A 27,413-nucleotide genomic window follows, 5' to 3' on the forward strand; every position below is an offset into this window, starting at 1 on the left:
GAAAGGATGAACGCTGCTCATCCTCTCCCCTGGAATGCAGAGTACCGTTACCAAAACGGTGACATGATCCTTAAAATAATAAATATGGTACGAAGGGGTAAAGTATCTGTCGTAGAAAGGATCCATCTGGCCTAGCATTCAAGGTTTAAGATTTGAGGGTCACTGTAGTTAGCAAAACTTCACTGCATTTAAACGAAACAAAAAAAGCGTATGTTGTCATGGAATGTCACATCAGGGCTTGTCTTGTATTAGAATATTATAGGCAGTAACACTGATCATATAGTGCAAACTAGATAAAATTGCGTTTCACTGTGTGAAATAAACAGAGGTGCAAATGCTCAGTAGGATACCATTAAGACATAAAATGGCAAAAAATAAATATCAAAACTTTTATCAGTGTAAAAAAGTAATTGGGTTATTGTATAACCTAGAGTCTGGCAAAAAAGGCCTCAAAAAAGTTCACTCAGTCTTCAGAAGTTCTACAAATTAAGTGCCTTTTCAGGTTTCCAATTAGACAAGAGACTCCATGCTTTCTGCGGGATCGGATTCGTCACTGGCCATCACAGCACCATTTTTGTCCAGTGTCATGGCACCGTTTCCACTTTCCTTAGTGCTGACCAAGCTTAGCATTGCCTTATAAAGGAACTGGTACTGTTCCTGGAAAAGAAAAGAAAAGTTATTTCAATCCTCTCAGTGTGCATAAGCGAGTGGCACTTAAATTTGGCATTTCCAGGGAAGGTCACAGATATTCATTACTAGAAGCATACATACAGCAAAGAAAAAGACAGAGAGAGCAATTACCTCTGTTAATCTAGTTTAACCTTGCCAACCCAAAATGCCAGGTTTGGGTAGATTAGATTATTCCTTATATATTAATTAAACCCTACAGGAGGGCAGGACAATACCTGCGCCCACAGCTCAGCCCCAGGTTGTTCCCTTGGAGCAGCACTGAGACAAGGACGCTGCTCTCACTGCACCCTGAGCGAAGGGCCCCTCTGCTGAAGCTTCACCTCCCTGCAGCTCTGCCTGCCCTGCTCCATCCCCTTCAAGTCACAACGTGCCAGGTTTAAATAGCACAGCTTAGCTCACAGGGCTGGCAGGGGGTTAATGGCAAGCTGAAGGGTCCTTCTCTGCTAGGGCTGCCTGGGCAGTGGCCCCCTAACTGCATGAGAAATAAGCTTAACTGCAAATCAGAGACTTACAGTGTGGGTTTGGGGCTTATAAAAAATGACAGCTATATAAAAAAACCCCAAATGCAAATTCTCTATGGTAGCAGATACAGTAGGGCTTGATAACATACAGAATGTGTGTTCAGTTCATGCTTTTGGTCTCAGATGAAAACCTTGTAAACTATCCATTTATATCCTGTTTATAAAGACTTACAATGTCTGTAAATACTCCAGGCCGCATAAGATTTATCATCTTTGCCACCTGGAAAACATCGACAGCATTTTCATTCTCCAGCTGCTGGGACAGGGTGGTAAGGGCACATAGCGTTCCCGCTGACACAGCTCCATACCTGAAAAAGCACACCAAAATGGTAAGATACGCAGAAACATACTTGGGCACAAACACAGAGGCACCAAAATGTTGCTATAGTCTTATTCAATTACTGTAGTTCATCTTTGTATCTATTAAATGCTTGTTTTATATGGCTAATTTTTAGTCATTTTAATTTATAGAAGAAATCTGATGGTACCCCAGCCACCTCAGGATATCCATAGTACTCAATACAATCAGCAGAAGAATGTGAGCTATTTAAAAGTACCCAGCCTGGAAAGTATAACATTGAAATCAGTTCTCACATGCCACATGTACTGAACGCATCTGCATTATAGCTGAGCGTATTTTAAATTCATTAGTGGGAGCTCAAGCAAAACATAAACGATTAGAAAGAAATGAGACTTTGCCTCTTCCTCCACATCTGACAATTACAGAAAACTAACACGGATATGAGGTGCTCACGAGTAAATGGGACACATCTCAAAGTCTTCCTTAGGTCTGATTCATCGGCAAAAGGCAACATCCCCGAGCTGGGCACCCCAGGGACATTACGGATTCTGAAGAGTTTAGCTGTGCTGTCATTTAATAAGAACCTGAGCAGCGGTTATTCGTCAGGAGCACAAATCAATGTGTCCTTGAGATACTGGCCAGGTAGAAATCTTACTGCTGCTACATCTGTGGGTGCACTTGAATCACGTGTGCAGTTGTGGGGCATGGGACAGAGGGTCCCTAAGCAATGGGGGCTCATGACTGCTTCTGAGGAGCCTCAGCTGTCCCCTGCTCTCCCAGAACACAGAAGAACTGCAATTCTGTCCTGGCCTTGCAATGGGTTTGCTCTGTGACTTTGAGACAGTCTGTGTCTAAATGTCCCCACCTGTAAAAGGGGACATTGGTGCTGACTTGCTCTGTAACCCGTTTGGAGAGCTGTGCACGGAAACTTAAATAATCGGCAAGTGCTGCAATGCCATCTGGTATCATAAGATTACCACTAGGATTTTTTACAACATTCCTGTGGAAATCAAGACATATGCTGACTTAATTTTGTATGATTTTTGCAAACTCAATTTGCCTAGAAATGGGAAACAGAAATCAGATCACCATAGATCTGCTATATTGGATGAAAAATCTATAGAAGAAGCAGCAGAGCTTCTGGAGAACTGTCGAGATGGCTGTGACTGATCATCCACAGGGATAATGGACCAAGGGGCCAATGCTTGTGCCTGATGGGACACAACTAAATGCCTCTGGGGGTTTAATGGCCTCATTTTTACTTGGGCTGGTAACCTCCAGCTCCCCACGATCTGAAGGCTTTTCTCTCGGAAAATTATGCAGCAAATCTTGATCTAGTTGCCTACATATAGGCAGTTGTATTTAAAAATCTTGACAACTGTCTTAAGTTGGAATTTCTGAACTTCTTTGAAATGTTGTTATCGAGTTCATCCCACCATGAACTTCCGAAATACCACATGCATTTAGTATCTGCAAATTCATATATTTGGAATTAATCTGTAGTTGTAATTATTAGTGGATTATGTGATATAGTTGTTGCACGTAGTAAAGGGAAATTTTCATTTTCAGCTACATTTGCTTAGGCTCCAGTGAAAAGCAGAATCCACATTATGGATTAGGCATAAAAATAAAATCATTGAATATGACAAATAAACCAAAAAAGCAATTTGCAGAAAGAATGACTCAGCACTGTTAGGAATGCGATTTTGATTTTCTTTTTTTTTTTTTTTTTTTGGTCTAGCATGAAATGCCCAAATCAATAATGGTTCTAATTTTGTAAAACATAATCTTAAATACTGCAAGAGTAGCAAAACCTCACTTCAGACTACCCAAAGCATGAATATTAAAACTGGAATTAATCAGTGCTGGCAAAAGGCAACAGAGCTCACACTGTGCATTAGCAAGACAGGAGACGGTGGGAGAAAAACTACTCGCTGCAGCCCAAGGCACCATTTGCAGGGGTCTGTTGGGAAAAACCTGTTGCAGCTGCAACACACCGATGTGAAGCGAAAGCTCCTTCGGCACCGGCAGATCGTACGTCAGCCCAAAGGCCGATCTGACCACTGAAAGACCAGAGTATGGGAATAGTGGTTTTGCACAAAAGGTGGAGATTTCCCAGACTTTCCCACTGTTTTGTAGCAATGACAAAAGGTCTAACAGGCTCGAGTGCAGGGGGGGTTGCAGGTACAGCAGTCGTTTATGCTGGCTTGGTGTTCGCTCTAGGGGCAACTCAAGCAGTGTCAGAAATTGGGCTTCCTTGGGATTTTTACAGCAGAACGACTCTGGGAAGCGCTCTGCTTGCCCGGAAACAGTCCCTCCACAGAGATCCCGTTAGACCCAGGCTCCAGCTTCACTATAATGGTATTTTGCAGCAAAGCAGTAATATGCGAACTTCGTGCAAAGGAACAACATGCAATACAATATTTAGCACCCTTTATAATTGGGCATTCAAGCCTAGCTGGCAAGACAATGCTCACCACTGCACTACAAGAGAGGCAAGTGCTGGGGTGTGCTGGCCCTGCCTTAGCGGGCTCCCTCCCTCCCACTTGGCACCATATGGGCCCCTTGGAGTGTTTCTGGGGAAGCAGAAGGAGGAAAAATAAATCTGCTCTCAGAAAACCTGGGCCCTTGTCACAAGATACTTCTGCTGCTCATCCCGAGACACAGCTGAGCTGAGCTTGTTCTGTCTTACATGGCACATTAAACCTGAGCTGTTAGACAGGAGCTCAGGGCTGTTTTAAAACTGGTTTCCATAAGCCCATATTGGGCTGCTCAGAGCCTTATCTAAACCAGGGCTCTGATGGGTTCTGAAACAGGTTGCAGGATTTGTTTGGGATAATTCCAGGTGCAGAAGAACCCAAAATGATTACAAAGCAAAGACAGCTTCACTTTCTGAGTCCACCTAAGACTACAACCAACATAAAAATGACACTAAGCAAAATGTATTTGGCCTCAGATGCCAACGGAAACCTCATCCCTGGAAGTTTAAATACTCTGATTCTGTTCCCTAGACCACTAAACCCCATCCACTCCATGTAAGAATGGACGTCAATCCTAGCAAGTGTCCAGTAGCTGAGTAACTCCTTGTACAACCTGCACATAAATGGGAGAAAAGAGATGACATACTCATCATGAACTATGGTGGGGCCATCCCTTGTTAAGGCCTCTTCCTTGATTACATTGATAAGTTCAAAGGTACTGCTTATGGGAGCATCTGGGTTTGGCCATTTAGGACACTGAAAGTGGCGGACTTCCAGAACGTAGTCATCCTGCAATGAAAAACCAGCCTGGGCATTAGCTCCTGTAGTTTCACATTCATCCGCTCCAGGTAGAAAGAGGGAAAAGCCTCACTACAAACTGAAGAGATAACCTTCTTCTTCCAAAGAGCTTATATAGAACGAAGAAGATGGACGCACAGCTCTAGCATCTCTGTAACAGTGAATGGGCTAAACCAATGCAACTTTAACAAAATGTTTAACTGATAGATTCTGTATTTGAGCTCAGGGCTTGGATCCATATAAACCTTCTCTCAGAGCCCTTACAGCTCAAAAGTCAAACAAGAGAAGAGCAACCAAGGAATTAAAATTTAAAAGGTCTTGCAAACTAATGTTTTGCAGCAAAGTCCAGCTGCAGTCCTGACAGCAAACTAGAGGCAGGTTTATAGCTCTAAAGAAATGTGCTTAAGTAAACCCCCTTAATTAAGACCCCCAAACAAATGATAAATGCTGAATTTTATAAGCAGAAATAGGACAATGAATCTTGGTGTACTTTACAATGTATAATTCAACCTACTTGTATGATTTCAAAATGAAAACCCAATGTCTTCACTTTCAAATAAGACCAACAATTAATACTACAGGCTCACTAGCTAGAGGAATAGACCTGGAAGTAGAAGATGTGAGAGGGAAAAAGAGCCAACAAGAACACCTTTCCCCTGTGGTCAACGTGCATGCACATGCATTTACAAGCAAATCCTTTTTGAAAGTGTTTCTGAACATTTCTTCTTCCATATTTAAATGACATCAATAACATTTTGGGGAAGAGCCAAGACCCACATTTGGAGTTGAGTTTTACCTGGGTAGCTTCAAGGATAAAGTCATGGATGATAATTTGCTCTTCGTTAGAGAGGCACAGTCTGTCTTTGCTGATAAGGGTCACAGTAAAGGCCTCACAGTTCATGGATTCCTCGCGACTTGGCCAGTACACAAACTCATCTTCTGCCTGGAGGAACGAGACAAGACACTACTGCAGCCTTTCAGATACCTTGTGTGCAACTGAAAAATCCAGTGGATCAAAAAATTGGTTTGATAAAGAGATGATCAGGAGCTGACCTTTAAAAACCATTTCTGTCTAAACCAGATTTACTGTAGGCAGTAAGACTGGGAGATTCTTCCTTTGTGTGGCCAAACAGGTAATGTCTGCTTTTTAATTGGTTTCATAGGGAAATGGTTATCTTTACTCACTCATACTTAACCTTTGTATTGTATCCCAGGCTTTATTACCTACACAATTTTGCAGGAAAGTTGGATATCTGTTTAGAAAAAAACTCATTGACCTTTAAAAATTAATTGCTTATTATTTTTAATTTGTATTTATTGTGGTCTAATCCAAAACTCAAGGGTATCGGTAAAAGGTCTGTGGATCAGGTCTAGGTAGAAGACTGATGGATACTTATGTAGGGGTTGAATTTTTAGGAGCGAGAGGAGGACTGAGGAGGAAGGAAGAAACCCAAATATTCTTGGCCTTGAAAAAACCACTGGCTTAACTTAATGGAAATTCTCTAGCAAAACTCCTCTATTGAAGGGACGCTAAAAAAGATCTCAGTGAGACTCTAAATGGCGGAAGAAGCTCAGTGCCGAAGTAGGCCTAACTGACCGGGTGTAGTTAAAATAAATACTGTTAAAGCTATTCTTTAAAAAATAACCGTGCATTCCTAATTCACTGCAGAGAAAAGAAATTAGGCTCTGTCATCACATACATGCAAAGCTTGTTTTTCCTCCTGGCTTCAGGGATCTACTGTCCCTGCAGCTTAAGCACAGAAGCACACACCGTCAGCATGCACGGCACTGCACGCCTGTGTCTCTGAACAACCTGTGTTTTACTCAAGAGAAAACATGAGCCATGAGCCCACTTCATCCCGCTGCGGCCATGAGCATGTCTCTAAAACCAGGCTTATTTCTGTGGGCCTGGAGCCTTGATGTGCATGATGTGCAAGATGCTGGTGAGATTTGGGCCTTAAATGTTTATTTGGAAAATGGGATTTAGGGTCCTAAGTCCTCTGAGAGCATTGAAAATTCTGCCCTCAGTATGCAGAGACGCCAGCAAGCAGTGTAATATTGCTGAACGCCAGGGAAGTGAGCTGCCCCGCCAAGTGAGACGTCCTTGTGCAGCAGTAATGTGCTTTATCATCTCGTTCTTTGGCGTTACACACTCAGCACCTCGACACAGTCTCAGTCCTGGGCCACTCCTCCTTGCCAGCCAACAACCCACAGAATCACAGAATGGCAAGGGTTGGAAGGGACCTCTGGAAATCATCCAGTCCAACCTTCCTGCTAAAGCAGGTTCACCCAGAGCAGGTTGCACAGGACATCATCCAGGCGGGCTTTGAATTAATCTCCAGAGAAGGAGACTCCACAACCCCCCTGGGCAGCCCATTCCAGTGCTCCGTCATCCTCAAAGTAAAGAAGTTTTTCCTCATATTCAACTGAAACCTCATATGTTTCAGTTTGTGCCCATTGTCCCTTGTCCTGTCGCTGGGCACCACTGAGAAGAGTCTGGCTCCATCCTCGTGACATCCACCCTTAAGATATTTGTACATGTTGATTAGATCCCCTCTCAGTCTTCTCTTCTTCAGGCTGAACAAGCCCAGCTCCCTCAGCCTTTCCTCATAGGGGAGATGCTCCAGTCCCCCCATCATCCTTGTTGAACTCTCTCTAGGAGTTCCTCATCTTTCTTGAACCGGGGAGCCTAGAACTGGACACAGTACCCCAGGTGACTTCTCACCAGGGCAGAGTAGAGGGGGAGAAGAACCTCCCACACCAAACACTGAGCCCATGCACAGATGCTACTGCCCTGCTGGCCAACCTCCACCCTGGGAACGGTGAAGGTGAAAGCAGGGACCAGGCATCCTTGCCGAGTCCAGCGTTCCTCCTTTACCCTTTAATCACTATTGTTCTGCTGGGCTGTTTCATGTACTTGTAAGGACAAGATCAGCCTCTTCATTTCCACCTGGCACACTTTCATTTCATTAGTGCCTTCTGATTCGATCGGATTTCTCTGAACGCTCTTTGCCTTGCAGTGCCTGCCATCTCTTTCATTGCGCCGTGCACAGGGAGCGTATCGACTGCTGCCTCTTTAGTAGCCCCTCATGATTGCTATTTTCCTGCTGTAATGAAGGCGGTTTCTCTCCCGCTCTCAGACTACAATCGTCTATTCACCTCAGTGATGCGTGCATGAAAAACCGAATCGTTTAGTTCTTAATCCTTTCCAACGCACCCTCTTGAGACGTGCTAGTAAATCTGGAAGTAGTGATTAGCACTTCACCTGTGTCTCCTTCTCTCTCTGTCTCATTATTTCCACTTAAATTAACATACATGTTTGCTTTTTACTTCCATCAAAAATAGCATTTGTAGCCTTCCACAGTGGTAGTCTTCCGTGGCCTGAGCCTTAAGTCCACTGGGCAAACAAGCAACTATCCTACTGTCCCTGCTTCGTCTTTCTGCTCCTCTCAAGGTCCTTACCCATGGCCCTGGCCACCCAGTAACCTCAGTGCCCTGCACCCCACCAGCCAGGTGGCCCTCAGGAGCTTTGCAGAGGTCGTCATCACCGGCGTGCTGCCTGCGAGCACTGTGGGCCATCCAGCTCAGGATGTCTTTCCCAGGGGTGAGGGCAGAAGGGGAGAGCAAAACACACATGCCCCACATCTCGGAACTTGTCTTTTTGTAACAAGCTTAAGGCAAAGTTTGAGAAGGTGGCTCAAACATTGGCTTTGCTTTCAACGAGAAAATAGCCATAGCGTGCAATGAAGCGACCCTACGCTGGTGTCCAGCTGGGCTAAGTGACTGCGGTACCGCGCAGGGAGGGACGCGTTTCACTCACCAGGCTCTGGTTGTCCGGCAGCATGACGATGATCTGTGCATTGTGATCCCAGATCATTCGCCAGAAATCTTTAGTCGTATGTGGCAGTGGATGTTGGGTTATGATGAACTCATTACTCCTGTAGTAGCCCTTTTGCAGCGAAACAAACCACACAGTTACTTACTGCCTTCAATACTTTTAAAGCATTAATTTCATCTTTGGGGACACATAATGACCCTATTTCATTTTATTCCACAATATTTTCACACAGACCATAATTTTATAACTCCATTTCCATTCTGCAGAGTCCCTGTTGTTTTCATTTACTCTAAATCCCAGTATTTATTTGACTGTATCGCATGGAAATACACATTCCATCTAAATGCATGTTGTATTTAATTTTTTTAGGCAACAATCTTTAATAAAACACAGTTAATAGCTTTACATTATGGGGAAGGTGTTAAGAGCTCATCTGTTAATACACAGCCATTACATACAGAATTAAGACAATTATAGGCATCTGGTATTTAGCACCTTAGAATTGATTTTACTTTGTAATTAGGTGTTGGCTTCCTCACCATGATATAAGAGGCATTAATGTAATCTGTTCCCTTCATTCCAGGCAGCGGTGCCAAGCCCACTCTAGCACGCTCAGCTATAAGATTAAAAAAAAAAACAGAGGAAGAGGAGAAAAAAAAAATAAAAAAAAAAAATCAAAGTCTGGTCATGGCACAATGCAGAACATAAGAATTTCTGAGACTTTAACAAACCAAACACTGTGCAGCTCCCATCTCCCGCAGGAGCAGGCCAGCACTTTAACTGCGTTAAAACATTGCCTGCTAACACAGGATATAAAAGAGAATGTTGCACAATATTCCCACAAGGACAAAGTAATTTCAGGAATCAAATTTTACTATAGCAAAGATTTTCACAGCAGGCTGAATTACCAAATAACAGTATATGCAGTGATAACAGGGGATTTCAGGTAATTCTTGACTGTAGTGTTCCATTTGTCTCCAGCAGCACACAAACCCAGCTGATTTATTTTGTTTTTCCTACCACTCCGCAGCGCTACCATCGCTCACTCCTCCCAGCTGGAGGGTGAGAGAACCTCCAGAGCCAAACCCCCTCCCGAACGGGTAACCGCCCAGAGGCGCGTGCGTGGTCTTCAGCAGATCTACGCTTCTCCGTGGTTGAGGGCTGGGTTCAACAACATCCTCAGACCGACTGATGGGCCCCAAGCGCCAAACTGAAATCACTGCAGCTACGTGACGCAAAGCGCAAAGTCGTGTAGACTACTTCTGCCCCGTTCACATTTGTTTTTAAGACATAGCCTGATGACTTCCCTTTTTATTAACAAACTTCATGACGGATCACATCTGTGCCGTTATGACTTTGCGCGAGCTTGGCTATCATCTGTCCTGTATGCCCTGCGCTCTGGGTGATGCGATGGGAATGACGTTGTGCCCATGCCTGGTCTGGTGCAAATTCACATTGCCTGGCAATCACGCACAGATTCCATATTAATGACTGTGAAACTGTGTCCTCGGGCACTAACTACCCTCAAATCTGGGGAAGGCTCAGACGCAGACACTGAGCGTAGTTGCTGAATGACAAAACAACTTGTGCCAATCACACGGGGAGATCTCACCTGAGCAGGGAGCAATATCAAAGTAATTCTCTCAGTATGCCATAGATTTATCCCCTACCTAATTATTCAAATCTTAAGCACTTCAAATTAACATTTCACTTGGACAGTATATCTGGCTGACACTGTAACTATTTTCTTTTGTTCATTTTCATCAGGGTAATTCTGGAAGACAAGACAGCTTGGTCTGAACAAAAGATTACATTTCTCCTTCCTAGTGGCTATGCCTTTTCATGCATTGCACCGGGAGAATTCAGTACAAAAAGTTATGCTAGGCAATAATCAAGCCGAAGATGTGATCTTACACGGCACGACTGATGAGTTCCTGTTCTTCTCTTTGTTGCAGTCTTTCTGAGCACTGAAGCATTCCACGTATTTTGCATTACACTGTGTAACCAGCTGAAAGAGAATAAAGTAGTAAGTCAGTCCTCACAGCGCTTTAAATGAAGAGAGGAGGTTTTTCTTTGCCAAATCCTGCGAAGATGCATCGGTAGAAGAACAAGCTGCATTGTTAAACTTGTTTAAAGTACTCAAGATGCCAATGGAAATCATCCTTTTCATACAACATGTTTAATGGATAAAGAGATCTCTGCAGCTCTCAGCTTCAAAACATCCCGAAAATGAAGTTTCATCAAAATGTATTTTCACAGAACACTCCTTTTACTTATCTTTGAGAACGTAGTTCAAAGACTTGCAGATATGTTCAGTCAGAAGCAGGTCTCAAGGAAGAAAGGCTAGCAATATGAAACAACTAAACTTTTATATCTTCTTCTAAAATAAAGGCCAGATCGTTCCTGCAGCACGTCTTTTTCTGCTAGGCCTTTGGGGAACCCACCACGCCAGCATCTGAGATCCAAGGCCGTGGGTTACGTACTCTGCTCTGCCAAGTTCATTCTGGGCTGCTTATGAGGCACAAAGAAAAGCCAAGGAGGCAGATCTGTATTTGAATGTTCCCCCAGTGTACGGGGGAATCTCTGCCAGAGCAAAGAGGGTAAAGGTGGCTTTTTCATCTCCTGCACTAGCAACTCGTTACCCAGCGTAATTTTACTCTGAGATGGTTGAATGTAAGCTACCATACCAGGGCCTGAGCACAAGTTATTTTCTGCTGGCTCTGTGGTAGCAGCAGAAATGTGAGAAAGATTTTAATAATTGCTGCTGGTCACGTCCCAGTTTCAAATGCACTCTAAACAAGATAGCACTCAACTCATCTATGCACTGGCATACGCCCCATTAGGAGTTATGGGGTTTCTAAATACCTGTGCAATGTTGGCAGAGAAAGTAATTTCTGAAAATGGCACTTAAGATTTTGAAATTTTGCCACAAGTCATCAGAAAACATCTTTATACATATAATTTAGTATTGTTTGTAAAAGTGCAACAACTTTTTTTTAATAAGAAATCTTTTCTTCTGCATCTTGTGTGTGTGCGCTTGCGCTTGTTTCTTTAATTTAGTAATTAAGCATCTGGAATGTCTTGACTGATGGAGAAGTACTGAGATTTCTACAAGTGAATTCAGAGAAGAGCCTGTTCATTTTTTGAATGGCTTGGCACCTGGCATAATTTAACAGTTGCAGTTCCTTAGGTAGTTATTAACTGAGTGAGTTTAGGTGTGCAAACAGATGTCACGTATAATCTTCCTATGATACATAGTCTCACAAAAAATATTTTTAAATGCATTCAAATAAAATGCAGTCAGAAAATTTTAGGTTTCAAATAGGAGATCTTGGCAAAAAACCATTTACTTTGGCCAAGATAAAAGCAACTATGACATAGCAGGGAAAAGCTGCAAGCATAGTTGTTAGCAATGAGAAAGGCATATTGTTTTTCCTGGTCTTAAAACATTTTTAATTCTTCATCCAGTGCTGAAATAGTAGGTGGCGCTAAGAACCTAATTTCTTGTCTTTCTCTAGATATATGCATGAGAGCTACAGTTTGGAGGAAGACTTCCAGCCACGCTAACTGCAGACTCAGGAACATCTGAGCCCCCGTGGGAAGAGGGAGACCAGCAGCCCGCTCCAAACCAGTGTCCGTGTCCCTCTTCTCACCTCTTGACTTCAAGAGTGTTAGTACTGATTTCCAGCAGCGTAGCTGAGACTGTTGAGGACTAAACTTCTCAAGATGCTGTGCTGTGCTAATCAAGTGTTCTCGTTTGGTTCCTTATCTGTGACAACCGACATGAAGACAGGCCATGCAAAAGAGAGCAGGAAAATTAAGTCCCTCTGGATGGCAGTGATAAGCCTTACCTTGAACTGTTTTTCTAGTCGTGTCTTCCCTCCTATGCCAGGTATGAGGATGCTGTTAACATAACTATGCAGTTGGTTTGCAGATACTTCAGTCTCCTTCCCAAGGATGGCTTCCAACAAGGCATCATGAATAAAAATGTACTGCTCCTAGAAAAACAACCGCATGTCACGTAGGCGCTTGGAATAAACTAAACAGCTGGCTTTAACTGAGGGGTAGAGCACACTAAAGGAAAGGGTGTGCAGAACAAGCCACCCATGCAAACACTGCCAAGTCCAGAATAAACATTTGTAAGTGTAGCATGTACAACTGGATAAGTCAAAAGCAATATCTGAAGTTTCTGGTCTAGAAAAAGAGACATTCCATTGCAAAAACCGCCTAGTGATATATTCAGTTTTTACAGGGATATAACTGAAAAATCCATTTTCTTTTTGATTACAACATAAAAGTGAACACGGCTTTAAATTCAACCCCACCACAATCTTTACCTCTGTCTGGACGAGGTAGTTGCGCTGTGTCCTGATATGTTTCAGGAAACCCAGGACATTAACTGTGCTTTTGTCTTTTATCTGTTGCAGCATACTGTCTATCACAATGTAGGTACCAGTTCTGCCAACACCAGCACTAGAGAAGACATAAGAGAAACCCAGGTAATGCAGCTGGACCGAAGTAAATGTTCACAACAGCAGAACAGAACCAATCAAATACTCCTGTTCACAGACTTTCATTTCCCTGCTAGCCCCAACCATGAAAGCTTCTAAACAAATTGTTTTGGGTTTCTGGGAATTTTACTAGGTATATATTTCATGATCTGATACTTGGCCATCCTGTCTCCATTGCTGTTGTTACTGGTGTTGGCTAGAAGAAGCCATGCAGAGATCCACCCTATGCCAAACTACTGCTATCCCAGACCACTGAGGTTCCTCCAGGCTGTGGGGCTGCCTGCCCTGGTTGGCTTCAGCCTTGAGGTAAGGCTTACGCTTCACAGTGGAGCTGTAATCCTGCTCTGGAAATGCAAGTGGTACCGCACTATGGAAAGGCATAAGAAGGGCTAATCCTGAGGAGCAGGACTCCTTGAAGGGGAGGAGGGCGGTCCCGGAACCAACAGATAGGGGGGAGAGCGGAACTCTTCAGAGCTTCTCAATTTCTGCTCAGGAAGGAGCTCTAAACCCATCCTCCTTTCCTCTTTGTGATGGTGCTGTACAGCCCCCTCACACACAGCGATGAAGACCACATCCCTTAACTCATTTAAGGGAAATCCTCTGTTGACTGCAAGTGCTGGTGAATGTGAGCGTGGTTCGGTGGCAATCGCATGCCCAGGTGTCCATCTATTCACATGGCTGGTTGCCAGCAGAGGTGATCCTGCCCTGCCCACGCACCGAATGGGCAGGCTACGAACAAGCTTCCAACAAGGAACTGCACAACCACGTCAGCGCAACGCTCGCTCAGTATCATGACATAGGGTTGTGCTAATGCAGCTGGGAAGCTTTTGCATCGGAGCGGTCTTAGACGTAGGCAAAGCAAGCTCATGTACGCCTGCGCTCCGTGGGGCTGGCACGCTCCTTCTGTGTTAATAATTTACGGCGTTTGTCTTAGCTGGCATGTAAAAGCTCACGCTGTGCACTGGGTATGCTTGCCACGAAGTAATTAATCACACCCATCATACCTGCAGTGCACCACCACTGGTCCCATGTCTGGGGTTCTGGCTGCGGAGGATCTCCTAACGAAGGTCAGCACCGGCAGAGCGTACTCCGGCACACCCATGTCAGGCCACTGAGTGTAGTGATACTGAATAACTGTTCGCTCGTTCTGCCGCCCTTTGGGGTTTCCTTTCTGACCCTGTGTGCAAAGTGTGTGCAGAAAGAAGAGAAAGATTAGGGAAGAGAAGCATAGAAAGATACCGAATCCCACTGGCTTGCTCAGCTGAAAAAGTGCTGGACTCTAACAGAAGAAATCTGCAGCTCTGCCTCCTGCTAGGTGGAGACAGAGTTCAAGGAAAAATACATGTGGGAACACGTAATAACAGCAATAACTGTGACACCTAAGCAGCAGTGAACTTGAGAGAAAGAAAGACAGGCTAAACCTTTCACCAGGTCCCTTGTAATCCTGGCTTTGCTTACTTATTTCCCATCCACCTGCTACTCCAAGTTGCCTGTGCCAACGCCGAGCGTTGCTCCTGTGTGCCTTGCATCCTGCGCAAGCCAGAAGGCATCGGCAGGCAGACAGTGAAGGCTTTACTCACCTTTTTCATCTTCGTGTTCCTGACGGTGAAGCGGCGCACAGTGTAGCAGGCGTGAATATTTGTGCTCTTCAGCGTGACGATTATGTTGCCATACTCCTCGCTGTTCTCTGTCGGCCAGTACTGATCACATTTTCTCTGAACAAAGACATAGTTGGGTGGGTTGGCTACGGGTTTGAGCTGCTGCTTTCTATTTGTGTTTAGAGCTTTTTAAAAAAGTAAAATCATGGGTAGCTACGTATCCCTCTGTTAAGTTAGTCATATATTATACATCAATATATATCATCCCAAACCATTTAAAAACAAATTCTGCCCACGTGATTCGGGGAGGTGGTAAGGAGCGACTGCTAACAAACTAGAAAATCTCTTACTCTTCCTTTTTCAACAAGGTTTGTGATCATGACAATGATTCCAGTATTTTGTTCCCAAATCATCCTCCAGAAATCTTCAAAGGTAGACTTTAAAGGTCCCTGGGTAGCAATGTAGGCTTTTGCTTTGTTGTAACCCTTCAAAGAAAACCATAATGCCAAGTGAGATGAAAGCAGTACCACGGCAGACATATTAATATTTTAAAGGTAACAAAGAAAGGTGCCTTTCTCATTCAGAATAGCAAGGAATTTGTAGCAAAATTATCAGGTGAAGTTGGGAAACAAGACTGCTTCACAAGTGACAACACTTCCTCCTTGTGGAAGGATTCAGAGTTAGAGAAGAAAAAACAATTCGAACAACTTACATCGACATAATTAGCATTAATGTAGTCACTGTGCTTCGAATCTTTTCCTGGTAAAGGCCTTAGCTTCACCCTGCTGTGATCATCTGCAGGATAAAAAACAGCGCAGAGAAGCATTAAGGAACCATAGTGCCGAACTGCAGGTAAACATCCCATTTCCTAGGTACTAGAGTAGCCTTTATTAATACATGGAAGAAACTGGCCTTGGATTGGAGTCAAGGGGGAGGTGGGAGTACCTGTTCTTGGTCATCTGCTCATGGTAGGAGGCCCTCAGGCTTCACATCCCTTAAAGTAGGTGGTTCGTGCTGGGACAGCTTCTCTTTAAAGGACACTGGAGTCCCCCGAGCACGATCTCTAGGATCGCCCACATCACAGGGTGTAGTGTGATTCAAAGAGCCAGGGCACCCCACGGGGCCGTGTAACGCCACGCGGAGGCACCGGCTCAGCTCCCGCAGGCAGCAAAGCTGCCGTTGCCTGGCTCCTTATCCTCCCCTTGGTGCTGGGCTCTGACGGCTCTGCTGGCTCCGGGAGCTGAGTGAATGCCCTCGCTCCTTCACCACCCCCACCACACCAAGACGATGGACTTTAGATCATGCTCTTCAGCTCCTCTTTCTGTTCCACCCAAACGTTTGACTTTGGCTTAAATCAGAAAAAAAATCACTGTCCTCCTCCTGCTCCTAGGCAGTGGATTGGCGCTTCCAACACAGAGACACGTGGGCTAACTTTAAGCATGAAAAATCTGGTTTCAGTTGCCTTCCCTGAACACCAACGGAGGGAGGAAGGTTCCTCCAGGGGCAATCTGGAGGACTGGAGGGCCTGCTCCAATTCTCCCCCAATGCTATGTCTCTCTGTGCCTAGAGGGACCAGACATCTATGTCTAATATCAGAGTTGGGACAACCACAATGAATCCCCTTGCCCAAGGCCACACAGCAAGTCTTTTACAGGTCTGGGAACTGGTCCTCAGCCGGCACTTTGATTACTTCTGAGAATCTGTTAGAAACATGCATTCCCTCCCTACGCCATCAGAAACTTTCAAGATTTATTGCAATGTTTATGAACATCGTGAACTTTTTATCAGCGGCTCTCCATCTTTATTCCTAACCCACAGCGACTGCTGCATCTGCCATTCGTTCCACATCAGAGAACGGTATGGAAAAAGTTACTGCATTTCCACCCTGGACCTGCAATAATCTGCATTCTAGAGCAGCGTCCAGATTTGCAGTTCTCAGAGGAATACAGGCAAAGCCCGCACTGTGCTACAAAGATCACTGTTTGTCCAAGTCGTACACACAGCTGGAGCAGTTTGAAATACAGCAGATATACTCTGGAAGATTTAGCACCTTTGGGATTATAAGGGAATCCCAGGGATCATCAATAAAACTCTTTGCTCCACCGTGTGCTTCCCTTAGGCCCGTTTTCAGACATTAGCGGGCAGAAGAGCTCTGATCATCCATTTATCCCAGTTATTCCTCCACAAAATTTCATACCAAACTGACACTTCTAAAACCACACTTGGACCATCAAGCTGCAAAATATTTTAAAACAAAAGCTGGAGTGAAATCCTGGCCCCAGAGAAGTGAAAACATCCTCTGCCTTTAGCAGGGAAATGATCTCCCAGCCACACTTTCACAGGTTTATTAATTACTGTGCGATCATGTCACTTGAAGCCACCGGCCTCTTCCAGTCATACACAGGCATGCTGTGAGAGGAGAGTGCTTTTTGGGGTTGATTCACCGTGCTCACTTACAGGCTAGGATGTTGATGTATCTGTTCTTGTGCTTGTTGTCGGGGTGGTTGGAATGCTCTGCAGTGATGTTCATGTCAGCCGTACAGCGCTGCACTTCCTAGGCATAAAAATTATTTGAATGGAAAATGCGTCAGTCCAAAAAAATTAAGCTTTATCTCCTTTTGCAACAGCTTATAGAAACCACATTTAAAATCTCGGTATCTTAATTGCTGGATTGAACACAAAGTCCTTCAGTATTGTCCTGTATGACATGGTCTGCTTAACCTGAGCCGTGTTGGCTGCTCCCGGGTGTGCGGTTATGCTCCCCTCCACCGACCTGGTGACAGATGCACTTTTGGGCCCCCTGCAGGACCACTGGCCCCTCTGACCAGCAGTGCCTCCGTCTTCTGGGCTGCACCTCCTGCGATGCCCCACTCTGTCCCCTCTTGGGAAGGGAAGACAGAGTCCCCCAAAGGCAAGAGTGGCCAGTGCTGTGCAAGGAACGAAGCACAAACCCCACTTCAACAGAAGCCTTTGACCGCTGGACAACTTATCTGCTTATAACCTCTCAAAACAGGGTTTCTGACATTTAAGTCTGGCACTGACCTTTTGTTAGTTCTCTGCAGAGAGGTGCCTTTTATACAACATAAATAAAATAGATCTCTGAAGATAACAGCGAGTGCTTTAAATACCACTGCTTGGACACTGATAAACAGCCCACCATATAGTGAAAAAGAGAGAAGGTTGTATCCCCATATATATATACATGTACGAAGCAGAAAGAGGCCAGGCTTGCCAAGGTGTTCATGAAGCTAGAGATGCAGATTTCTGTCTAGTTGAGGCTGTAGATTAGATACCTAATTCCCACTGATTTTTTTAGTTCTTAACACCCCCCTTACTTACGCTGTCCAGCAACAGAATACAGGGCTATGGAAGTGGGGCAATGGAGGGTCTTTTCTCTGGCTCTAGGGAAAAGCAGCTATTCCCCTTGGCCAGACTATCCTAGAGTTACACATTTCAGAGACTCTGTCTTGCAAACCCAATCACTAAAACTCATGTGCGATACCACCTCCAAGATACTTTTTTTTTCATATGCATCTAACCACAATCTTCCTGAAAAAGCTAAACCCCTTTTCATCACAAGCATAAATATTCTTAGTTTAAAAACACATTTTTGAAAAATATATCAATGTTTGGAGTTTACAAAGTTGTGGAAGAAACTATATTTATTCAAATCTTTTGCAAGTCCCAGAAATCACACACAACAGAACCAGTTTCCCCCAAGGATATATGGTGAAGTGCCAAATTACTTTGTACTTCAGGCTTTAAAAATAACAGTATAGAACCTGCATAAGAGGGAAAGTCATTAGGAGATCACAGCTGCTACAAAGACCACGAGCTAAGTGACAGAGAAAAATTATCAAGAGAAATGCTATACAAACAGCAGCTGTAACACAGTGCAGCATTATGCAGACATTTCACAAAGGACTTGCATAGCAATTTTGATATCTTCCCCAGCATTTACATTTTAAAAGTGCAAAGTATACTAAAACCTTGAACATTTTATAGCTTTTATATCCACATGACACTTCCAAATAACAATTGCTTCGCTCTCTCTCCCCCCCGCTCCATAGGGAGAAGCATACTACATTCAAGGAGGTGAGCTGAGCAAAGACAAAGAGAAACCAAGCAAAACTCTCAGCTGATCCTAATAGAATTTTCATAGTTCCATTTCTATCACAGAAATAAAACCCCACATTCGAGTGTGCACTTCCCTAATTCTGCCTGTCAGCTCCAGTAAGCAAGGGACTTTGGCTACGCAGTGGGCAGGATCAGTTCAGCCTAAGTCAGAACTGGAAAGGCAGCCCTGCTTACATGTTAGGTTGATTTAACATAATTTTGTTTTACCTTTCTTTGGACTTAGAAATCATCTAACATCACTGCTGTACCACTGTAGGTCATTCCTAAAAAATAACCTCCCGCTTCTGAAAAGCCTCATGTCAAACTCTACATCCCTGCATCACTACAAAATTCTTTTTAGAAGTTATTAGCATTGAATTATTTATGCCAAATGCTGTAGAATTTAATACAGATGAATCCAATAAGGTTCTGTGGAGAATACTCTAAAAAGTTATAGAATTTAATAGGGAATTACCTCCCTGCTAAGGAATTTTCTCTGACAGTTTAAATACTACATAGTAAATGTATCACTTTCTATTAAATTCTATAGGATTTTTCCATCAGGGAATTGTTGGTGAGGTTAATCATTTTAATTAACCTTTTTATGTTGATGCTGACTGTTTTCTCAACTGTACATGTTCCCAGCTGGCCAATATAAAGTTAATAGAAGAGGAAGATTAAGCTAAGATGGTGAAAAACACAGCAAGGGAAAAGAAGGTCTGACGCTGTGCGAGCTGATCATCTGAAAATGGCTTTTCTTAATGCATAACATTCTAAATGATTTTTAATACTCTGGAAAGCTGCCATAATGGTGGATTCCTATGTCTGCACACTGCAAAAGCAGAGCAAAAGGAGACTGTTCAAGAAAAGCTTCCCCCTTGCAAATGCGCCTCAGCTGTTTTTGTCTTTTTAAAAATCAGCATAAACCAATATAAGGCCACTTCGTCTTCAGGTCCACAGACACCCCCACCAGTCCAGGACACAACCAACGCTTTGGAACGTTGAAGTTGTCCAACAAGAAGGGGCCTGAGGACATCCTGCAGCTCTGCATGGGCCACTGACAGCGTTTGGCTGTGCTGCACGGACAGATCGGGTTGAGAGCGGAGGGCGGTTGTCCGCGCTCTCTTACCCTACCACGTTCACCTCTCCAAATTCTAGTAGCGAATTATGAAACCACAGGCTCACCCCACCAGACAGTAAGGCATAAGTTAACATTCCTTTGTTATTAAAGTCAAAGGTGGTTGTCTTTCATCAATGCACAAAATGCTGCAAGACAAGACCAGTTGCAGCCTGTTATCTGTGCCTCTGTTGGGAGTATTATTTACCCTTCGGCAGAAGAGGACAGCCCGGTGTTAATAAATATCACCCTGAGGAAAGTTCCAAAAAGTCATCATCCTAATTATGCCATTTTACCACATTTATGTATATTACATATTTACTTTCCCAGCATTTTCTATTGCTTATGCAGTGAACACCCTGGGATTTCTGAATTTTACTGGCTACCACATCCTTCATTTGCATTTAAGACATCACCGTGATTCTCTTATTATTACAACTTAAGTTTGCAGGCAGGCCACCAGGTCAGGTCTGATACCAGGCTGCTCACTGCAGCCCAAACAAACTCCTCTCCAATTAGCACAAAACTGCTGCTGGCACCTTGGAGTAGGACAGACAGCGTCTGTATCACCACATCCATAATTCATCCACAAACTTTTCAGCTCTAGAGTCTTTTCTTTGGCTTTCCTTAATCCCGCTTAGTCTCTTCCACTGACGGCTGGCCAGCACACTGCTGCTCTTCATGGTTAACTTTGCAGAACACATTACTGTCCAAAGATGAATGGATACAGGCTCTTATTCTGTCCTTTCAACTTATCATTGACAACCCAAGAAACCCAAGTACATGGTTTCAATTGACCGTTAGTTACTGTAAAAAGTGTTCTAGTCTATGCTATTATGGCTAATTTACCTTTTAATTATATTGTCCATGCTAATGCTAATTGGAATTTGATACACCCAGGTTTAACGACCCATTTTCATTGCCTTTCTGAAACAAGTTACAGATTAGTTTCTTCTAAACTTCAAAGAATTTCCATTTAAGTGTAAAATCAAACTGCTCCAGCGTCTTGCTGGCAATATAAGGTTCTGAGCAAGAATTTTTGCTACAGTGACTGAGCAGGAACTCGGTCTCTCGATTTGGCCTTATGCAGTGCTCTGTTGTTTCCCACTCCTGCAGCCTGATGTCCTAACAGGGGCTGAACTGTGAAAGCCTATGAATAACAATGAGGAGGAATCATGAACAAAGAAAAGATCCTAATCTGAAGGACTAAATTAGACAACATCCATAGCTCTGTTTTGATATTACTGTGATATTTTTCAGCATGAAAGCAGCTAGTTCATCCACCCCTAAAATCATTTTTGACCTATTATTTTAATCCCAAATTAGAGAATTCTGTGGTAGTGCTCTTGCTGTTTGTTTTATCACAGCAAACATGAATACGGCGTGCCAACAGAGACAGCAGACAGTATTTGAAGACATCCCACAGGAGTAGTGTAGATTTTTGCGATAATTTAGCACTAGTATAAACTCTCCGACGGCACTCGAGAGAGGCGAGCTGGGGACAGCCTAGAAAGAAGGGGAAAATAAACAAACCAAAAGGACTCAACACAGGAATAACAGTGGAGGAATCATGAATAGATCACTAAAAATCCATGTAAATGAAAGAGAGAGGAGAGGATGGCGGAGGACCGTTTGCTTGCGGCACCCTGCCCTTCATCAGAGCCTGACTGAAACCTTGCACTGCCCGTGTGTGGGGCCGTGGCTCCTCCGAGCCGGGCTTCCAGGCTGAAACTTTGGGTGTGGCTGTGGTACTATGGTGAGTAACAGAAAGCCCAGATACCTGAACTTCTTTTATTGCTTCTCTTCAACTTTATCTCTTAATTCACAACGCCCATTTCTTAGGGTAGGTCAAGCAGTAAGATAAGAAGAGAGAACTCCAGGAAGACTCTTCTGCAGCAACCCTTCCTCCTCCAGCTTCACAGTGCTGCTTCCCTTTGGTTTCAGTATGGCAACGCACAGCCTGAGAATACCTCTAATTATGGCAGTTTTGGGCCAGGGTTATAAAATGTTTCCCAGTGCAGTAATGTCTGCTAGCAGCATGCTTTTGAAATGGCATCTTTCTACTGCCAAATTCCTTGGTGTAGATGCCGTTATGAGCACGTGTCTGGTGTAAGCTGTGCCTAATCTATAAGGGATGCCAGGATAACTACACACTGTTTTTAGTGTCTCAAGAAATGTGCAAAGTGCAGTGTTATCTGTCTTGAATGCAGCCCTTTGCTAGAGAATAACGTTCTGAGGTCACTGGTTAAAAAGAGCTACTGACCCCTGCCCCAAGCAGCAGCAAGCATGAGAATAACGCTAGCAAATCCCTGCCACATGGCTGAAGATATAGATTTATGTTATTTTCTTACATTTCAGGACATTTAGAGGAAGGTGCCACTGGAGTATAAAGATATTTTCAATTTATGTGATGAGGGAGCTAGACAGCCTGCCTCCAAGTTCAGCGAGCCTGTTCAGACTCCAAATTGGCAATGAATCATTACACTCACACGGCCATAGGCAGGAGAGGTCTGCGGAGATTGCATTCACCCACTCTAATCGCTCCCGCAGCAGCACTGACCGACCCACTCCAGAATTAGGGAGGAGGGAAATAAAATTGTCTGATCTCAGAAATCCAAAGACTGCATTATACTATAAAAATTCACAGTTCGCTTTGGGGATGGAGGGTGATTTCTTGGCTTAGTGTTCCTTTCTTAGAGCAAAAGGACATGACTACTCAAAAAACTTACTGTGTTATTCCGGTAACCGGGCAGGGGGAGGGAGTGAAAAGCTTCACCGTGGGAGGTGGCACTTCACACTCTCTTTGATAGAAGAATTTGGAGGGCACATGCCCTATATAGTCAGGCTATCAGGGGAACAGAAGATGACAAATGTGACATCAGTTTTTAAAATGAGATCCAGAAGGGGTTTCAGGGACTGCAGCTCACTAAATCTGACTTCTCTATGGGGCAAACTGCTAGACACTGTAATAAATAGCAGAGCTAGTGAATGCCTCTAACACGCTGTGGAGAGGTCCCTGAAGAAGTCCATAGGTAAGAACAGTCTGGAAGAGAATAGCATATTTGGATTTCCAAAATGTTTGTGAAATGCCTCTCAGAGAACATTACTTTAAAAACCGATCTGTCTTGGAGCAAAAGGAAAACTCACCTCATATACCAACAGTTTAACAGTGGGACTCACCGCAGTGGACCTTACGGGGACCTAATCTATTCATAAATCGACTGCAGAAGAGACAAAGTGTGTTTATGATACAAAATTATTCAGGATAATTAGAACAAAAGCTGCTTGTGAAGGGAAGCAGAACAACCCTGCAATACTGAGTGACTGAGCGATAAAATGGCAAATGAAATTCAATGTTGATAAATGCAAAGTGATGTACTTGGGAAAAACAACCCTAACTATACATACATCCTGACAGGTTCCCAATTTGCTATTGCCATTCTGTGACAAGACCTTGGGGTCACAGCTGATAGTTTTCTGGAGGTGTCTGCTGAGTGCTCAGTAGTTGTTAAGAAACAAATAGTGTGTTAGGAAGGAGGAAAGTAATAGAAAACCAAACAGAAAACATCACTGTGCTCCCGCAGAACTCTGCAGTAAACCTGCTCATTAAATACTGTGCACAGCTTTGGCCTTCCCATCTCGAAAAGGATATGCTAAAGGAAGGAAAAAAGGTACAGAGAGAACAAGTCATCATAAGCCTAGAATGGCTTCCTCAAACAAATAAATTACATCGTTTAGACTTCTTCAGATTTGAAACCAGACGATTAAGGGGGAATACGAGGGAGGCAGACAGAATTTTGTGAAGCATCTAAGTGAGGAGGGATGCACTTTGTAACGCAAAAACTAGGAGGCACCAAGAGAAGCTACTAGGAGTTAAAAGCAAAGGGAATTCCACCCTTGTGGAACAAATTGTAGAATTCATTACCATGGGATGCTCTGGATAGCAGAAGTCTGAAAGAGTTCAAGAGACAATTGGAAATTTGTGGAAGAAAGATTTATCAAAGTCTATTAAACATAATGATGCCAAGAAAATCTCTGGCTAGACAAGGAGTAGATATAATCTCTGGCTCAGGAAGCCTCTCAATCCCTGCTCAGTCTTGTCACCAAACCCCGCCCCAGTGCTGCCCTGTAAAAATGTGGTACCTCACCCCACATGCCATAGCAAGAGGGTGCTGGAGCTGCCCGAGCGCAAGCCAAAAAACCTCCTCAAACTTTTTTCAGTATTAGGTTGAACAAATTCCAAGGCGGAATACAAAGAGTTATATCAGAGACCAGCACTAGTGATGCAGGATCGTGAACTTTATTTTAAAAACTATTTGTTGTTTGGCATTAAATTGGGCCTTATATTTCTAGTTTATATCAAAAATTGAAAATTCACAGGACTCAAAGGAAATCTTAACAATTCTGTATATACAAGAAAGGCCAGCTATCACCAGACAATAAAGCTGGCAACTTGCACTGTGATTACCCAAGGGGAATAAAGATTCATTTTGGATGTACTTTCCAAGGAAAGATTTATGAGTTCAAAGTCCTTTTTACCTCTGCACATGAAATGCTTCCTAAGCTCATTCACAAAATATTTAGCTGTAATTACAGCTCATTTTAAGAGGGAGCGGGAGCAGTCACACAATTTACTTTCAAAGGAATCTTCTTCATGTAAAAAACAACTCAATACAACCCCACAATGTGCTGCCAAAAACATCAGAGAAGACTTACACCAAAAACTAGCAACAAATGAATGGAGAATGTTTACCTTCTACACTGGGCAGAGTATGCGTGTGCCTACCTTAATCTTCCCTTCCATAGGTTCCACCATAAAACCTCCTGCCATGGAAATTTCTGAAGAGATTTTTGATCCTTTTCTCCTTTAAAAAAAACCCATACGCTGGCTATTTTTGGGAAGATTTATTTTTTCTGTATCATTGATCACATTTTTTCAGCATCTCCTTGCCATCCTCTTCTCTCTTCCTTTTAGATGTAAAAAGCAGATTTTTTGTAAAAAGCCCATATGACTGCAGAATCTAATACCTCTTTTCAGAAGTTCTCCAGGCGCGAAGGGGTTGGAGGTGCATTACTGACACACACTGCCCAATCCCTCAGCATGTGATCTGGATTGAGTATCAGCACACAATCCCATTTTTGCTAAAGCAGCAAGACCTCATGACGAGAAGTTCACGCTGCTTTTATGTTGTTATGTGCAAGATCGGTAACAGTCGCCCATGGCAGAAAGTGAGAAGGGTGTGGGCAGACAATATCTGGCCCCGGAGGAAGTCTGCTGGCACAGTGGCGACCTGCTAACCTATTGGAAACAAATTTGAGCGTGCATTATGAATTTGCACCCACCCTGCACTTAGCATGATGTGGCTGTGCACCCAACTCTAGCAGCTCTGTAGCACCAGATTTTCTGTTCCAGCTGGAATCCTCCTGTTTCTCCATAAAACATAGCTAAGTCTTGACTCTGGCTGGCAGATACAACTCCAGCACGTACACCATGGCTGGATCTGACTGGGCGTGAGAAGTTACACCACTTGCCACTTCCAAGAGCTGCTGTATAAATGTCACCTCAGGCTCCTCTATCCCTCAGCTAAAACTGGGATTCTGATCTCTGAGTCAGTTTAGGTGCTTGAGAAACATTTTACCTACAGGGTCTGTGAAAACACCTGGGTTTCACTCTTCTGTCCCATCATGGTGATCCATAAGGAAGAAAATCAGGCCCATGAGGCATCAGCAAGGCAGAACATAATCAATGAAAGGGAGCTGGATGGTTTATCCCAGATAGGGATCGTCTTGTTCCTATTCCTTCTCCTTACTCGAGGAGATTTCATTTGCTCTTTAGGAAGCCGAGACCTCAGCTGCGGAGAAATACATCTGCAGTAGCTATACTGACTTCAAAGGAGGCGCTCTAAATTTTAAGCCAGCATGGAGAACAGAATTTGGCTTGTGCAGTGCAGTTGGAGGAGTTTAACTTCCCTTCAGAGGGGACCCTGCGCTCCCCAGCATAGGACTAATTGGCCAAAGCCATCCCTCCGACTGGCTGCCACGGCATGGCACTTGCAGCAGGGAGCTCCAGGAGGAAGGGAAAAAATAGGGCTATTAGAGCAGTGTTTTTCTTTGCTAAAACATGGGCGGAAGGTGTCCAACATTTGTTAATAGCAGTCATTTTGCGACAGCTGAAGCAAAGCCTGCTTAAAGCCAGACCAAGTTTACAGATGTGTTGCTGATTATTTTGAATAATTAAATGGTGTAAAACCCAGCTGTGATGAATAGCACTGGGGTCGCAATTCATAAATAATTGAGAAGAGTGAGTCGCATTTGATCATCCTGATCAAATTCTACTCTCTGGAGAATAAATGTTTGTCCTGAATACCATCAACATTGTTAAATGCCTCAATATTCCTGCTCAGCCATCCAGCCAGCAGTCAATTGAACTAAATCACTTTAACACCTTACACATTTGCCTTCCTCATGAATACAAAATGTTTCTAACTTACACAATGGTTTTTGGGCATCAGACAAAGCAGCCACTCTTTATAGACAGTAACCAAACAGCAACAATAAATGTTTTAAATGATCCCATTAAAAACAATTCCTGCATACAGTCTTGTCTTTACTGCAGTAAGCGAAGAAGCCGTAGATATTAGGCCCCCTATTTTGGTTCAGTGCCTTGTTTGTAAGCAGAGCTGCCTCTCTGATTCACATGCAGCACACAAACACACCTCCTTTTGCTGGTAGGGATGCCAGTAGCACAGCTCCGTGCAATTTCCTGGGATTCTTCCTGCTTCTCAATACTTCCAAAAGTTCAGCAGTGACTCTGATTAGACTGAATGAAATAAATGCCTAAAGACTAGCCAGAGAATACTGACTTGAGCTTATTAGGGCCTGACTCTGCAGCCCATCCTCTTACTGTGTGATTTTTACCGTGCTTGCACAATATGGGTTTGGTAACCCAGAGGTGGAAAACTACTTTCACATCATTGGAATGTCATTGGAATTACCTCAAATTTATAGGTCAGAATCTGTCCTGAACAGGTAACAAGATGCAAGACATGAAATAGTCACACTAGGTAAATACTACCAACTAAATCCCAAAGCCCTTCTCCTTGGTTTTACTGAACCAAAATAACCAAGGACTTCAATAGCAATCTTTCCCAGCTGAACAGAGGATGAACAAGGACTCCAGGAACTGACCCATAGTTTGGGTTTTCATAAAGACCTAATTCTACTACTCTTACTCATAGTGAGCACTATTTTACTCCTTTTGGGCTACTCAAGGGACATTGACTTCTCAATGTGACTAAGAGGAGCAAACTTGGGGCCAAAAAGAGTAAAGTAAGCTGCAGAGTATAAGTTGTTAAAAACAACTCCTTGTATCTTCATGTCATTCCTGGGGGACTGCAGGCAGCTTCTCCTATTTAATAAAAACCTAGGAGGGTCCCCCCTTAA

General features: G+C 43.6%; 1 protein-coding gene across 1 annotated transcript in view; it reads right to left on the reverse strand.

The window, feature by feature from the left end:
* Positions 1-510: 510 nt before the first annotated feature.
* PTPRG (protein tyrosine phosphatase receptor type G) overlaps positions 511-27,413 on the reverse strand; it is a 413,949-nt gene continuing 387,046 nt past the window's right edge. Inside the window, 14 exon segments of the mRNA XM_035903838.1 lie at positions 511-657; positions 1,384-1,519; positions 4,639-4,781; positions 5,587-5,733; positions 8,611-8,739; positions 9,168-9,244; positions 10,543-10,636; positions 12,480-12,626; positions 12,966-13,101; positions 14,144-14,316; positions 14,720-14,854; positions 15,088-15,222; positions 15,450-15,532; positions 17,195-17,291. Coding sequence (XP_035759731.1) covers positions 511-657; positions 1,384-1,519; positions 4,639-4,781; positions 5,587-5,733; positions 8,611-8,739; positions 9,168-9,244; positions 10,543-10,636; positions 12,480-12,626; positions 12,966-13,101; positions 14,144-14,316; positions 14,720-14,854; positions 15,088-15,222; positions 15,450-15,532; positions 17,195-17,291 — 1,779 coding nt within the window.

This window comes from Egretta garzetta, unplaced genomic scaffold, assembly GCF_000687185.1.
Source record: "Egretta garzetta isolate BGI_Z169 unplaced genomic scaffold, ASM68718v1 scaffold91, whole genome shotgun sequence".
Lineage (NCBI taxonomy): Eukaryota > Metazoa > Chordata > Aves > Pelecaniformes > Ardeidae > Egretta > Egretta garzetta.